At 39.6% G+C, this 16,360-nt stretch overlaps 1 protein-coding gene across 1 annotated transcript in view; it reads right to left on the bottom strand.

Moving 5' to 3' along the window:
* Positions 1-644: 644 nt before the first annotated feature.
* The window catches only part of LOC141501628 (2'-5'-oligoadenylate synthase 3-like), a 28,670-nt gene continuing 12,954 nt past the window's right edge, over positions 645-16,360 (bottom strand). The window contains exons 9-16 of the mRNA XM_074205792.1: positions 15,813-16,060; positions 15,112-15,256; positions 14,416-14,589; positions 8,759-9,041; positions 5,456-5,631; positions 4,283-4,521; positions 3,523-3,670; positions 645-3,153 (exon numbers count right to left, since the gene is read on the bottom strand). Of these exons, the coding sequence (XP_074061893.1) occupies positions 3,142-3,153; positions 3,523-3,670; positions 4,283-4,521; positions 5,456-5,631; positions 8,759-9,041; positions 14,416-14,589; positions 15,112-15,256; positions 15,813-16,060 (1,425 nt within the window). The 3' untranslated portion in view covers positions 645-3,141. The remainder of the gene's footprint in view (positions 3,154-3,522; positions 3,671-4,282; positions 4,522-5,455; positions 5,632-8,758; positions 9,042-14,415; positions 14,590-15,111; positions 15,257-15,812; positions 16,061-16,360) is intronic.

The following is a 16,360-nucleotide window of genomic DNA, read 5'->3' as shown; positions in this document are numbered from 1 at the left end:
AAGTGATATGATAGATTTGATGCTTTAAGGAGATTATTCTGCTGACTGTGGGGGGAAAAGATTGGTGAGGGAGAGACTGAAAATAGTAACTGATGAGAACTTCAAATGGTGAGGATAAGTGGTTGAGAAGTAAAGACCATGAGTAGAGATCATTTTTTTTCCCTTAGGATTTTGACCATGATAAGAATGTAAGACCTTGAAATTTATTAGATATGGAGAGGAGAATGTTGAAATTGCAGATCAAGGTAAATTGGAAGGATTATATTATCCTTGACACAAATAGGAAAGTTAGGAGAAGAGATGTACTTAAGTCATTAAAATAATGTATTCCATTTTGGTCATGCTGAGTTTGAAATACTTACAAGACTTTCAGTGGCAATGCCTAAAAGTCATACCCATATACATACACACACAAATCTCTCTCTCTCTCTCTCTCTCTCTCTCTCTCTCTCTCTCTCTCTCTCTCCCTCTCTCTCTCCATAATATACACATACAATATACAAAATATGTGTATCTACACATGCATATTACATATACATATATAAATGTAAATGCATTCACACCTCTGATAGTTACCTGCATAGAGATGATGATTGAATACATGGGAATTAAGGGGATAATTATGAAAGAGAATATGAGAGAGAGAGAGAGAGAATAGGGTCTAGAACATAGGTATTCTTCTAGGAAGGAAACTCAGGTGTAGGCAGATAAGTAGCAATGAGAACAAATAGAGAAGTTGTACCATGAAAAACCATAGAGAAGTAGGGAGTCAATAGTGTTAGATGGTCAACAGTGTTAAACATAGCAGAGAAATCAATAAGGATGATGACAAGAAATGACCATTGATTTATCATCTACATCCTAGGACATCACTGACAACCTTTGAGGTAGCAGTTTTGGTAGACTGGTGAGGTGAGGTCTGTTGCCAATTTGCAAGAGGCTGACCAAGTCGAGGCAGGGAGTGTATACTTTTTTTGTACACCCTAACAACATGGAGGTGATCATCAACCTTGATGGACTTGCTCATTCCATCAGTGCAACAATGAGGAACAATTTGGGGCCATCTGTTATGGAGAATACCATCTGTATCCAGAGAAAGAATTGTGGAGTTTGAATAAAGACCAAAGACAATTACCTTCAATTTAGGGGAAAAAAATCCTTTATCTTATTATATAATTTTTCTATCTCTTATATTTTATTTTTATTCCTTAAGGATATGATTTTTCTCTCATTACATTCAACTTAGATCAATGTATACCATGGGAACAATATAAAGGCTAACAGGCTGGTTCTGTGGGGGGATGGGAAGGGAAGCAAGATTAGGGGAAAAATTGTAAAACTCAAAATAAATAAAATCTTTCTTAAAAAAAAAGAAATTGTTTCCATATCAGTAAAATAGAGAGACACAGTTATATTTGTAGCACTATAAAAACCTGGAAACAGAGCAGATACCCTTTGATTAGGGAATGATCAAACAAATCATGATACATGAATGTTAATGGGCTTTAAGAAACAAATACAATAAAAACAGAGAAGCATGAGAGGACCTATATGAACTGGTGAAAAGTAAAGAAAGCAAAGTCAGGAAATCGATATACACAATGAAAACAACAATATAAATAACACAACCACTACAAAAGAATAAAAAATGAGATCATCAAAAAGAGTCATGAAAAGACACTTCCTTTCTGTTGCTTTGTAGAGGTCAGAGTCCATACATTAGCACCATTGCATACAAAGCCAGATTTTTTTTCTTATCTGTTGATCAGTTTTTTAATTTTGTTCTCTTCCTTGTTAAAACATTCTTTATCATAAGGAGTGTTTCTTTGGGAAGGAAAAGGTAGAGATACAGGAGAAATCTAAGTAATGTAAAAAAAAAGAAATCAATGAAAATTTATTTCCTTCTTCCCTCTCTTTTTGCCCTCCCCCTCTCTTTCTCCCTTTTTTTTTTCCTTTCTTTAAAAAAAGTTTGTTATAATCAGGGATTCTCTGGGAGGGAAGGTGCTGGTGGGGGAAATCTAGTCAATATAAAAATAAAAGTTCAATAAAATGCATTTATTTATTTAACGAATTCCCTTCTACTTCTGACATCTATATTCTAAGGCTCCCCTTAGTTCTGACATTCTGTGACATTAATCTAGCTCTTCATGATTTATAAAACCCTTTATTTGAAATTCACAACTATGTTAGACAGATTCTTTTAGTTGTTCAATTATTTCAGCCTTGTCTAGCTCTCCATAAGCTCACTTGGGGTTTTCTTGGCAGAGATACTGGGGTGTTTTTTTCCATTTCCTTCTCCAGTTCATTTTATAGATGAAGAAACTGAGGCAAACTGAGCTAATTGACTTGCCCAGGTGACATAGCTAGTATATGAGGCTGGATTTGAACTCAAATCTTCCTGATTCCAGACCCTAAATGCACTCTTATCCACTGCACCATCTAGTTGCCCAAGCAACTTCCTTTGCCAATATCTCCCAGTGGGTACCATGACCCAGATTCCCAGTTGGGTCAGCAGGATCCAGGATGTTTGACCTATGGGTTCCAATAAAGAGATTCTGAGTTATGGTTATAGTATAACTGTGTCCCCATTTTACTTATAGGGAAACAGTATCTCCAAGAAATGAAATGACTCGTCCATGATTAAGCAACTAGTGAATATGTCAGAGAAAGGACTTGAATACAGATCATTGAGCCTCAAGTCTGGCCTTTTATAATTCAGCTTTGAACATGCTGAATTTGAGGTACTGATAGGTCATCCAGATGAAGTTCAGAATAGAAATCTGGTCGAGAGTTGGGCCATTTGGTATCATCTGCAGAGATAAGTAATGCCATAGAAAGAAATGAACTCTCTGAAGAAGAGGGCAGATGATTGAAGCATAAATAAGGACCATCATTAAAGGATGAGAGAATGGAAAAGGGTTGGTAACCATACTCAAAGGAAGAATAATCCATAGTTAAGAAAATCCCTGGGAGAAATGGGGAGGTGGATAGGCTGAGTTTTGATATGCAGGAGAGCATCCCTTAAGGAAACCAATGCACACACATCTGGTGGATGATCTTGCATTTCAGTTCTGCAGAAAGGATGATAGCTAGGTTATCCACATGATGAAGAATTTAGGGTTGAAGTAGATATTCCCAGGTTCATGAAGAGACCTAAAGGGATACAAAGATTATTTATTTGATACTGATACCTCTATCTTAATAACCATTGTATCCCAAACCTCTGCTAGTAAAGTTGGAAGGAAAATAGGAAATTCGCAAAGACCTAGAAAAGCACCATCAGGTAACCACAGGCAACTGAGAATGAAAACCAATAGGACTCAATTCTGATGCTTGGTCTAGTTCTAATCATCCTTTGTGGATAAGGAAGGATTATCTGGACTCAATAGCTATTTCTTCATTTTGTTTTTTCTTTCCTGTGAATATTTTCAGCATTTTCACGTGCTTGCCAGAGTTGCATTTACAGGACTCAGGAGAATCCTGAATCCTCCCCTAATTGAGTCATTTGAGCATTTTTCTCACCTTAAAAACCCAAGGCCGGATCAAGTCCCCAGACTTGTTTGCACAGCACACAGAGTTCGCATAGGAGGCAGCTTCCTTTGCCAATAGGTCCCAGCGGGTACCATGACCCAGATTCCCAGTTGGGTCAGCAGGATCCAGGATGATTGGCCTATGGGTCCCAATCAAGAGATTCTTAGCTATAGTTAACTCTGAATATATGGATTATTCACAGCCCATTCCCATACCAGACTAATTCTCCACCCCTCTCCTGGGTCTTTCCTCATCTCAAAAACCAAAGGGTTAGGCTAGATAACCTTAGAGGTCCCAAATATATGATCCTGAAATCCCTAACATATCCCTCTGATGCCTTCCTTCACTGCCCCCTGTATCCCTGCCCTTGGCCCTTGAATGCTAAAGAACTCAGGATTCTTTCTAATCAAAGAAACACATGGAATGGGTTGGGGAATATAATATATCTGTTGTTGTGAAGATAAAAAAAGAGATATTTGTAAAGAAATTAATGGGAAGTAAACTTATACCATAGAAAGTAAAAGCAGGGAGAGACTTTGGAACACACCTAAAAAGAAAGCCTTTGGAGGCTCAGCCCTGAAGAATCAAGGGGCTGCTTGGGTTGTAGTAGACACTTAATATGCTCTTGTTCCCTTTCTACTTCCCTTAAGGATCCAGCACTTATCACAAGGTGCCTCTTATTTTGACTTGAAAAATAAATAATGGGAGTTAAAAACCTTACAAGAAAGGGAGAGAAAGAGAAGATCAGAACCTGGGTTTCTGGAGTTGCTGAGTCAGGAAATTTTTGATGATCTCATTGTCACAGTCATAGTTGACCTTCCAGTGGATACAGAGATTCTTGTAATTCTGGAGCAGCTGCAGGACTGTCCTGAACCCTTCCGCCATGTCAAATTGGGTTGTTCCACCGCTCTGTTCCCAGGCATAGATGGTCAAAAGCTCTAGTGCATATTGTGGAGGAAGAGGCCCTCTCCCACTGGGGAATCTCATACACTGGTGAGAGAAAACAGAAAAGGAAATGGGTAAAAGAAGTCACTGCCCTGCCCTTCCCACTGCTTAGGAAGTCTAGGAGTTGGTTTGTAAAGCTGGTAGACTAGCTTGTTTGGAAAGAGTATGGGATTTGAAGTCAGAAGGCCTGAGTCTGAATCCTGATTCTATTATTTGTTACCTGTGAGATTTGGGGCAAGATGCCTATCTTTGAGGGCCATAATTTTCTATACTATAAAATAAAGGATAAGCTGATCTCCAAGGTCATCATGAACCATAATTCTTATGATTCTATGGGTTATTATAATTGAGGAAGAAAATCATCTGAGAAGGGCAAAAATATAACCCCAGGGTCAGTTGGGTGTTACCCAGGTAGTTGGACCCTAGCTGCTCCTTACTTCTGAAAAGAAGCCATTTGACTCCTGTCCTTGCCTTCCCTTCCATTAAATCTTAGAACATGGAATATCAGATGTGGAAAGGACCTTATGTTATAGAATATCAGAGCTGGGAGGGCCTCCAAATAGGGATTGTCAGAGCTGGGAGAAGCCTAAGATCAGGTAATGCCAGAGCTAGGGCAGGCCTTAGAACATGAAAGGTCAGAACTGGGAAGGACCTTAGAATATGCAATGTCTGATCTGGAAGGATTTTTAGAGCATAAAATTTCAGAATTGGAAATAAACCTATACCATAGAAAGTAAAAGTGTCTTTTTTTTGACAAGGTAATGGGGTTAAGTGGCTTTCCCAAGGTCACACAGTTAGGGAAGTATTATGTGTCTGAGGTCACATTTGAACTCAGGTCCTCCTGACTCCAGGGCCAATACTCTACTGTGCCATCTAGATGCCCAAAAGTAAAAGTAGGGAGAGACCTTGGAACACACCTAAGGGGAAGTCTTTGTAGGCTCATCCCTGGAGAATTGAGGGGCTGCCCAATGGACTTTACCTGTTTGTACCAGTGCTTTACCAGGCGGATTAGACTCTTCAATTTGGTGGGACGAGAGATAACAAAATTCCGCTGCAGTTCCGTGAAGCAGGAGGAGAATTCACCTCCATTATTGTAGCTGTTAATGAGATCAATGTAGACTTGGGGCTTGGGTTTTGTGCCTGAGCCCAGTTGGCCTAAAATGAGGAAGAAAAGAAACATATTATGTTTACCAGAGTATTTTAGCTCATCGCTGCATAAGGGGCATGTCCATAGGCTTCTATGGAAATTTTTTTTTGCAAGGTAATGGGGTTAAGTGACTTGACACAGCTAAGTATTAAGTGTCTAAAACCAGATCTGAACTCAGGTCCTCCTGACTCCAGGGCTGGTACTCTATCCACTGCACCACCTAGCTGCCCCTTTCTATAGAAACTTTTGAGTGAGATATAAGCAAAACGGTAGGTGTATTTCATCTTAAAAACTTAAAGACTTCCAGTTTAGTAAGGCAAGTATATGTTATTTTACAATCATACCCATATGGGTTCTGATTTAAGGGATCATTCACCAATACATCAAGGATAATTAGAGGATCATGGTGCTGCAGATTTAGAACTGGAAGGGACCTCACAGGTCGCCGAGGGTAACTTCTTCCTTTGCTGATGAATGAAGGAGAGGATCTCTCTAGAGAGGCAGAAGACCTGGGTCCTTGGCCCAATTCTACCACAAATTCTCAGTGATCTTAGGCATCAAAACCAGTGCCTAGCATCTAACTAAGTGGGTGCTTAATTAGTACTGGTTGACTATTTGTCTGGTCTGAGATCCCTTCTGGCACTGACATTCTCTATTTTCTCAATTTAGTTTTATATCATTTTTTTTAAAAAGGAGATAGCAAAAGAGGGTGAAAGGAAGGAAGGAATTAAAGAAGGGAAGGAATCAAGGAAAGGAAGAAAAGAAAGAATGAAGGAAGGAGGGAAGGAAAGAGATAAGGTAGAAAGGAAAGGAATCAAGGGAAGGAAGAAGGGTGGAAGAGTGCACAGATGTAAAGAATGGAGGGGCAAAAAGGAAGGTGGAAGGAAGAAAAGAAGAGAATGTATCAGGTTTTATAACCTGTTCAGAAAGACAGAAAAGGAGAAAAAAGAAAAAGAGTGAGAGAAGGAATGAAAAAGAAAGGAAAAACCCAAAGACTTAATGATTATATCTAACATTAATATTGAAGTTCCCAAAGTGCTTAAAATACTCATACCAATTAATACAATAAAGACTTAGATAGCTAGATTGAATTAATAAAAAAAAGTAGAAAGCATAAATTAGTCGCTAGAAAATTCTTGATCAGTTTGAGAGGAACAAACTGCTCTGATCATTGGGGGAAAAAAACAGACGATGCCACACAGGAAATGTCTTGTGATTGACTGAAAGAAGCAGCTATATCTCTGAGCCCCATCTAGAGAACAAGAAGCTGGATTAGAATCACACATTCCAGGATAAAGCAGTCAAGTGAAAGAGGACTTTAGGCTTGGGATTGCCCTGAGGAACAGTGTCAGAGAAGAGATCCTTATACCCATAGCAGAGGGCATCCAAGGAAAGGAAGAGTGATCCCTGTTTAACTAGACAGCTACATTTTTTCAGGCTTGCCCAAAGCCACACTTTATTAAGTATCTGAGGTCAAATTTGAGCTCAGGTCTTCCTGACTTCAGGGCCAGTGCTACATAGTCATCTCTAGACAGCTACATTTTGCCCCTTCTTTCTCCCCTTGTTTTAAGAGTACTAGTGGAGGGACTAGACCAGTAACCAAGAGCACAGGACATACTGAGGACAAGTATGGAAGGAAGGCAATAAATATTTAATCTGTGCCCTTGACATGGCAGGAAATAAACTCTGGGTCTACCAAAAGAGGTAATGGGGGAGCAAGATGCAAGCAAATATATGCAAAGCAAACTATAGATAGGGTAAACAGAAAATATGCTATAAAAGGAGAGCACTGGAATTAAGGGGGTGGTTGGAGAAGGCTTCCTGTGGAAGATGAGATTTTAGTTGGAACTTCAAGGAAGCCAGGGAAGCCAGTAAGCAGAGATGAGGAGGGAGAAACTACTAAGCATGGGGGACAACAGAGAAAATGTCTGAAGAAAAGTACATGTTAGGGAGTAAGACAATCTGCCAGGGAGAGTGGAGAAGGTAGAGTCTGTTGGTCTATCTGTCCTTCTGTCTTTGTACATATGTGTATGTAGATATAGATATAGATATGGATACAGATATAGATGTAGATGTAGATGTAGATAGAGATAGAGATAGAGATAGATATAGATATAGATAATAATCTTATGTGGTCCTTGTGACAACATTGATCCTATTACAATCTTCATTTTACAGATTAGAAAATTGAGACTTAGAGAAGATTAAGTGACTTGTCCAAGGTCAAACAATAATTCAGGAAGGATTTGAATCTAGATATTTCAGTTTTTCTGACTCCAAGTCTCCTTCTCCATTGAGATGGTCCAAGAGGGAGAAGGGAAAGGAGAAGGAAAGGGAGAAAATTTATGAGAGAAACCTCATGAAGTGGGGGGTGAGGAAGGAAAAAAATCTGTGACTGCAAGGTGTAATTGCAGAATTTGAAGTGGTTACCTAGTCCTCAATCACAGCAGGTACTAGGGTTTAGTCAACACCTTGAAATACATTTGAAGGTTGGGGCAGTTAGGTGACACAGTATATAGAGCACTGGTCTTGGAATCAGGAGGACTTGAGTTCAAATCTGACCTCAGACACTTAATAATTACTTAGCTGTGTGGTCTTGTGCAAGTCATTTAATCCCATTTGCCTTGCAAAAACCTAAAGAAAGAAAGAAAGAAAGAAAGAAAGAAAGAAAGAAAGAAATACATTTGAAAGGGCAGCTAGATAGTGTAGTGTATAGAGCATTGGTCCTGGAGTCAGGAGGACCTGAGTTCAAATGTGGCCTCAGACACTTAATAATTACTTAGTTGTGTGACCTTGGTCAAGTCTCTTAACCCCATTACCTTGTAAAAACAAAAAAAAATGAGTAGAAATACATTTGAAAGCAGAAGCTGGGCAGATTTTCACTTTGCTCTCAGGTTTTCAGAATCTGGATTGGTATCATCATTTTTCATTAGAAAGGGTGCTTCAAAATTCATTCAGAGGAATACCAGAAGCTGGGGGAGTGGCTAGTGTTTGTGTGTGTGTGTGTGTGTGTGTGTGTGTGTGTGTGTGTGTGTGTGTGTGTGAAATCACAGCAGTAAACTTAACTGGGGGAACCTAAATGGGGAGAATGAGGCCTAAGGGAAGTACTTTCATCTCCCTTTAAAAGCAGCTCACCCAAAGCATCAAAGGCTGGAAGCACATCAAAATCCACACTATGGTCCAGGGTCTTGGACTTCAGTGTGAAGCTGAGCACCCGGGGATTCTCCCACTTGGAAATCTCAAACTTCACGTCAAACTGCTTCTTCCTTTGGCAGGCTTCCAGCTGCTCTCGGATTTCTTTGATGATTTCTGCCCGGTTGGTCCCTTGGTCCGTGAATCCATGGAAGCAGCTAAGGAACACAACTATGTCGGCATCTGATCGGCCCTTCAGAGCGGTGCCCTTGGCAGAGGAGCCTCCCTGAATGGGGGGAGACATTGAGAAAAGGGAGAGTGTCAGAGCAGAGCTGAGACCAGGGATCACTGGTCTACCTGGACAAAAGACAACTCATTTGGTTCAGAGACACTGAGATGATGACCTCCAATGACAGAAACCCAAGGACAAAGCACAGAGGCTGCTCTTCCACTTTGATGCTGGGAAAGAGATCACTCATTATTTTCCCTAATATCAGTTGTGTGTTGAATAAACTGTGAAAGATGATTGCTAAATATTCAAGGAGTGTTTATAATTCAGAAATCTACAAAAACCATGAATTTAAAGTTTGATTGTTTTGATGGTTGTCTGGATGTAAGAAATTGATGGAGAAAATGTTAGTGATGCAGATTAAACATAAGAGTTTGCCATAATACTTTTTTGAAAAATATATCATACCTGTACAGTGCCATCTCCACTAGCATCCAGGGGAGAAGGGAGAAATTGGCTTGCTGCCAATGCTTAATAGAAGTTCCCAGTCTGAAGAGAATCTAAGAAGATCCCAAGCTTATCCTGGGTTGCAAGGGACTGTACCAAAACAGTTGAACCCTGATCACTTAAATTCTTTTTACCTAGCCTCAACACTATCTAGACGGCCATATTTTGGGCCCCTCAATTATCAAACTTGCAGATATTTATGTGATTGGCAGATCTAAAGACTAGACTGACAAATGATGTTTCAGTGCTGTTGAAATTGTCTGTTTAGGTTTCTTTCTTTTTTTTTAGGTTGTTTTTTTTTTTTGCAAGGCATTGGGGTTAAGTGGCTTGCCCAAGGCCACACAGCTAGGTAATTATTTAGTGTCTGAGGCTGTATTTGAACTCAGGTACTTCTGACTCCAGGGCTGTTGCTCTATCCACTGCACCACCTAGCAGCCCCCTGTTTAGGTTTCTTGTATCTGTGTTAATGTCTCTGTTTCTTGATTGGCCAATTCAGCTCTCCTCTCCTTTCCTCTTCTCTCTCTCTCTCTCTCTCTCTCTCTCTCTCTCTCTCTCTCTCTCTCTCTCATCTAAAGTTATGAAGAGAAATCAGATTTCAGCAAGAACTAGTTGTACTGATACTTTACTCTTTTCAGATTCTTCAGAAACAGGGGAAAAAGTTAAAAAGTAATTGAATCTGTTTGGAATATCTAGTTTGGTATTAAAAGATCATGCAAGCTAAAATAAGTATTAATCAATGTAAATGTAACGTTATCAATTGGGATGTATACTATAAAAGTTGGAAATCTTGTTTTAAGTTATATGAGTCTCCTAAGTAACTTGAAAATGCTTTGTTGCTACTTTTGTGTAATAATATCAGAACTTGACTATAACTTGAATGGACTAAGTTTTGCAAGATGCTCAAGATTTTTGTAAGATCAAAGTTGTTAAGTCTGAGAAAAGTCTGAGATTTGGAAGACTTGGAAAGAGAATAAAGGGTTGTAAGGAAAAATGAAAGGTATAAGAAGGTTGGATTTTTTTTAACTTTAAAGAAGGTATAAATATGAAAGAAGGTTTTAAGCCTGTTGAGAAGGTATGAGCAGGTTTGACTTTGTTTAAATAAAAAGGTTGAATGTGAAAGTTTAGTCATTTGGTCTGAAAGTCAATGTAAAAGAAAAGCATAGTTATGAGTCCAATTGTCCAATTATAAGTTATGGATTCCTTTGGGGATTGTGGAACTCAGATTTGAACTGAATCAAGATATATCTCTCCCCATATGTATAAATATATATATATATATGTATATATATATATATATAACATGTCTACATGTGTGTTTGTGTGTGTGTGTGTGTGCGTGTTTGCTTAGATGTACTGATTCAATCACCAGCTGGCTCCAGTCTTTGCTGGGATCATGGAATACTATTTTATTATTTATACTTCCCCCGGATCTTTCTCTAGGTGGGACTCCTGGCTTTTCTCCTTGCTCCTATACTCACCTTACTATTAATCATATTTCTCTTGATCCTTTTGACCCCTGTCTGTTTAACCTTCTTGTGAGATTTGTCTTCTCCAGGCTACAAGCCATATATCTCCAACTAGTAGCTGAACCTAAATATTATCCTTTACCCAAACCTGAAAATCAGCATTCTATGGACACCGTCTCAGCCATTTTCCAGTTGCATCTCAATCTCCTCTCAAATAGGACCTGTAGATAAGGATAGCACAATGCATCCTCCCAGGAGGAAGCAGCTATTATGAAGATGAGATCTCCTTCCCAAACCCCCAAATGAATTGAGCCAGAACTATTTTGTAGCGGAATGATGTGGTGGACAGAAAGCAAATTGTTAACTTATTGTTAACTTATACTGACTTTCTCCCTACAAAGCCCATGTTGTGTGACTTAGGTTTTTCTATTATCTTTGGGAAAACCTGTTGTTTTGTGCCTCTCTTTGAGCTGATAGATTATTTCACATGCTCTGTATCTGATCAGAAATTTCCCCATACCATGTACTCTGTGTCTACTAAACATTTCCCCATGCATTATGTCAAAATTGTCATTCCCCAGATGAGCACCAGAACCATCTGGGTCACTGAGTCCCACAAACAATATTGAGATAATTATGCTGCCCAAATAATGACAAACTGTCCTTGACTATTTACGACATGATTCCCCAGACCATGTTTGCACATAAGACAACCCCCGAAGTTCTTCTCAATATCTCACAGTTCAACCTCCCTTCCTTTTCTTTTTTCTTTAAAAGTTCTGTTTCTCTTTGCTTGTTCTTGGATAAGCTACACCTTTGTTCAAGATTTAATAAACTTATCTGTCTCCCATAACTCTGGGTCTCTGAGTCCATGAATTCTTTACTCTGTTCAACCCAAAACTATATTCCATCATCAATGCTCATATCGAAAATTTTACAATCAGTCTCAGAGGTGGTTTGAGCAGACTCCAGTTCATCCTGGATGTGTGCCATAAAGAGGTACAGACAAAGGCTATGGACACTCATGAGCTCACAGAAACAGAGCTCTGAAATTATTTTAGCCCTTTTTACTGAGAAAGAAACTGAGGTCCAGGAAATAAAATGACACCCAAAATCACACAAGTAGAAATTGGAGTTGAATCCAAGTTGTCTGACTCCAGAATTAAGGAAAGTTTCCTAGAAAGTTAAGTAGTATCTTGTCTGGATTGGGATAGGGTACAAGGTACTCCAGCAGAAGGGGCTTGTGTGATCTCATCATCTAGTGGCTATTCTCTTTTTGTTCCTTGACCCAATCCCCAAGCCACTCCAGGCTCTTTCCAGATGTCCTTTCTAGAAGAGAGCTTCCACATCAACCCCATGAGAGGAATGAGTCTGGGAGAGATTCATAGTTCTCCCTTTTTTTTTTAGATTTTTGCAAGGCAATGGAGTTAAGTGGCTTGCCCAAGGCCACACAGCTAGGTCAGTATTAAGTGTCTGAGACCGGATTTGAACCCAGGTACTCCTGACTCCAAGGCCAATACTTTCTCCACTACGCCACCTAGCCGCCCCCAATTCTCCCTTTTTCTAAAGTCCTGATTTTAAAAGATCAGTATCTTGAAAGAAGTTGCTGTTGATGATGAGATTAGACTAAGATCTTACTTAAGACCCCAAGACTCTACCTAAGACTCTATAGAAGACCCTGTCTTCTGCTCAGGCTTGGGTGGGCATAAATTCTTTGAATAGATTATCCAAAGCTGGAAGGGGTCTGGGTTGAGAGATTGTCTTGCTGTCCAGGGGTGAGATGATATTACTATAGGGGCAATTAGGGTGACACAGTGGACAGAGCACTGGCCCTGGAATCAGGAGGACCTGAATTGAAATTCAGCCTCAGACACTGGACACTTACTAGCTGTGTGACCTTAGCAAGTCATTTAACCTTGAATGCCTCGTATCCAGGGCCATTTCCAGTCATTCTGATTCATATATGGACTGGATCTAGATAACTCTGGAGAAGAAAGTGAGGCTGGTGACTTAGTACAGCTTCCCCTCACTCACATCCTATTCATATGCTTGTCATAGTATTGGCTCCCTGATTTAATGGACTTCTTTGAGAATGAAGGACAAACCATACCAATATCACTCTAAAGCAATCATTGTAATATTCCTTCTCCTATTAATTGTTAGTCAATCGAGTTGATTCCCCCCCGGGGAACATTCACTCTTCAAAGCATAAAAATGTGAACCTGTCACCAAGAGGATCTTTGGCCAAATGACCATCCTTTTCTGAATAATATGCTTGCCTTATTAATAAAATTATTAAATCACCCAGAAATTCTATCTCTTAGACATTTTTAATCACCACACTCTTTATTTGACAGATGAAGAAACTGAGACCAAGGAAGAGTTTAAATGACTCATAGAGGGTAATTTAGATAGTAGGTTGTTTGATTGATTGTTATCTTCCATTCTTGAAGAGGACCAAAATGACTCAGTACGTTAGAGTCAAGTTACAGTTTGTTTGCCTGTGGCTGACCAGATCAATATGAGCTTGGAATGCTCGACCACAGGTCAGAGGAATAGTGGGTAATTAGCTCACATGAACATTTGGGCTGGATTCTCTAAATTTGCACATCGGAGACAATATTCACAAACATCAATACTGCTTTGACTAAAATAATGGGGAGATACTAGAACCTCACTGTTTTGCTGTGGATAATTTATTCATCTTTAAGAAGGCAGCATTTACCTCTATCAAAAGTTAAGCACAAATGAAGCTTACATGTAATAAGCTCCAAAGGATGGATATGAACATAAGTCATCTTAAATCTCATTTCTTTTCCCCCTATTTTCTAGGATTATACTCTCAGTGCTTGGTTAGAATCCCAAGGACTATCTTGGGATTTGTCTCAGGATCAAAGTTGAACTTTAAATCTCTTTTAGAACCTTGGAAGTGGTTCAGTTTCTAAACTTTACCATTGTGTCCTGGTAGTCACTGAAGAAAAACAACTTAACTTAGGAGCTGGGGATCCAGGGAATGGAGTACAGTAGGGTAAAGATAGAGGAGGAAATTTCTAGAAAGGCTCCCAGTAAATTAGGAGAGCTGGCAGATCTATTCTTGTCCATAACTCATTCCTACTCACACAATGGAGTTATTTGCCCTCCTTTTAAGTCACTTCATCTCTGTATTCCTCAGTTTCTTCATCTATAAAATGGGATTCATATTAGCAATTCCCTCCTGGATACTGTGAGGATCGAATTAGAGAATATGTCTAAAGTTCATTTACTTAACTCAGGGCCTAGAATACAGCAGGGGTGTATTAAATGTTTTTTTTTCTTCTTTTCCTTCCACTTATACTTTCCAGATGAAGTGACTGGAGCCAACTCTGTCCCTACTTTTGACTCTAAACCCCTTCTGGTCATGGGGAGTGTCTGATCCTTACTTGGAGACCCTGTTTCATCTGGGAGTTTTAGTGGCTTACCTTGATTACTTTGAGCACCTTAGTGGATGAATTCCGGAAGCAGTTTTCTTTCAGGAATGAGCAGATGATGTCCACAGCTTTGTTCACCTGATCCAGGAATTCTTTGTTGGGCTGAAGGAATTTACTGATGAAGTTGTCTAGGTCCCATGATGGAGTTTGTTGAAGCAGAGCTGGCTGGAGAGAGATACCATAGATCATAGAATCAAAGACTCAGAAAGGACTGTAGAAACAATCTCTTCATTTTGACAGACGAGGAAATTGAAGCTTGGGGAAGTTAATGGATTCACGCAAGGTCAAACAGGTAGGATTTGAATCCAGATCTTCTGATTTCAGAGACAACATTCTTTGTACCATATCATGTTGGCCTAGAACTGAGATGAGAGTGTGAATGTGGGAAAGACCTCATTTGAAAAAATAAACAAAAAAACAACCAAAGTTCAAATATAGCCAATGAACCCAGTTGATCTTCTGTCATCACCAAAACAAGTCATACAAGCCCACATCTTTCTTCTGTGACCTAGGCCCTTTCCTAGGATATATGCCCTTTTGAGGCATAGTTTTTTCACCTGCAAAATGGCTACAGTAATGTTTGGCCTACCCAGGTCACCCAGAACCACTTCATCATAATTGATCTCATCAGGATATCAATCTTTAGGGGAGAGAGCATTCTCCTTGAGAATAGGCCCTGCCTCTTACCATCACATCCCATGGCTGCACTGGAGACCCATCCCCATTCACAAAGCAGGGATGACACCTACACGTTTCAGCTTCCCGGGCCAGCCTCTCCCAGTTCCCCTGGCCCACATTACAGGTTGGATCTGCTGGATCCAGGATCAGGGGCCTGCACAAAGGAATAGAAAGAAAAATTGAAGATGAAGCCTTCCTCACCATGGGAGGATAAGCAGAGGGAAGACTGGAGAGGACAAGAAGGAATATGAGGTTGTGGTAGTCAGGAAAATATGGATTGAAGGAAAAATAACTATAGGACTCCAGAGCATCCCTGAGAAAGACCTTGAGAAGGGCAACTCATTGTCACAATGGAGAAATGTTGGATGAGGTCAGGAAAACATTACAAGTTGTATGACTCAGGGTAAATTTCTAAACTTCTTAGTCTCAATTTCCTTATCTGTAGATTGACATCTATTTGATAGGATCACTGGGAGGATCAAATGAAAGACCAAATATAAAGCATTTTACAAACCTTGAAACACTATATTAATGTCAGTTATAATTATTATTGGTTTTTCAGCTAACATCGGTTCTCCACTGCCTCCAAATAACCTTGCTTTCTTCATAATAGTGCCTAGCTCTTACTCTGTCATATTCTGCTCTTGGCAGAAATGACCTTTAATTCCCAGGAAACAAAGTGGGAAATAGGAGACAAGAAAACTTGATACCTAGGCTTATGCAGCTGTTTTTGTAGGCAACTCCTGATGACCTTATCTTCAAAGTCATAGTGGACCGTCCAGTAAATACAGAGACGCTGGTAGTCCCGGATTAGTCCCAGGACTGTCAGGAAGCCTTCAGCCATGTGGAATTTGTTCTTCTTGCCTGCTTGCTCCCATGCATAGATGGTCAGGAGCTCTAGGGCATAAACTGGGGGCAAACACTCATCTTGTTGTCCTGTCTTATACCAAGATGCAACCTATTTGAACAAAAAAAATCAATCAATCAGTCCACAAGTCTTAACTATTGTTTATCTTGTTCCATCCTGGGTACCTCAGATAAAAGAAAAGAAAATAGATTTTCTGCTCTTGGGAGCTTGTAATCTAGTCTAATTGAAGAAGAAACTATAAATACATAGGTAAAATAAAAATGAGTCCTGATATATTTCCTTACAGCGTTGTTAAGAAGTTCAATGGTGATATTTTTATCAGTGGGCATTCAGTCTCAGGACATGTTTAAATGCATGAACTAATGAGGACTTCACAAGGATTATGTCTAT

Source organism: Macrotis lagotis, chromosome X, assembly GCF_037893015.1.
Source record: "Macrotis lagotis isolate mMagLag1 chromosome X, bilby.v1.9.chrom.fasta, whole genome shotgun sequence".
In the NCBI taxonomy this organism is placed as follows: domain Eukaryota; kingdom Metazoa; phylum Chordata; class Mammalia; order Peramelemorphia; family Peramelidae; genus Macrotis; species Macrotis lagotis.
This window is presented reverse-complemented; position numbering and strand designations above follow the sequence as displayed.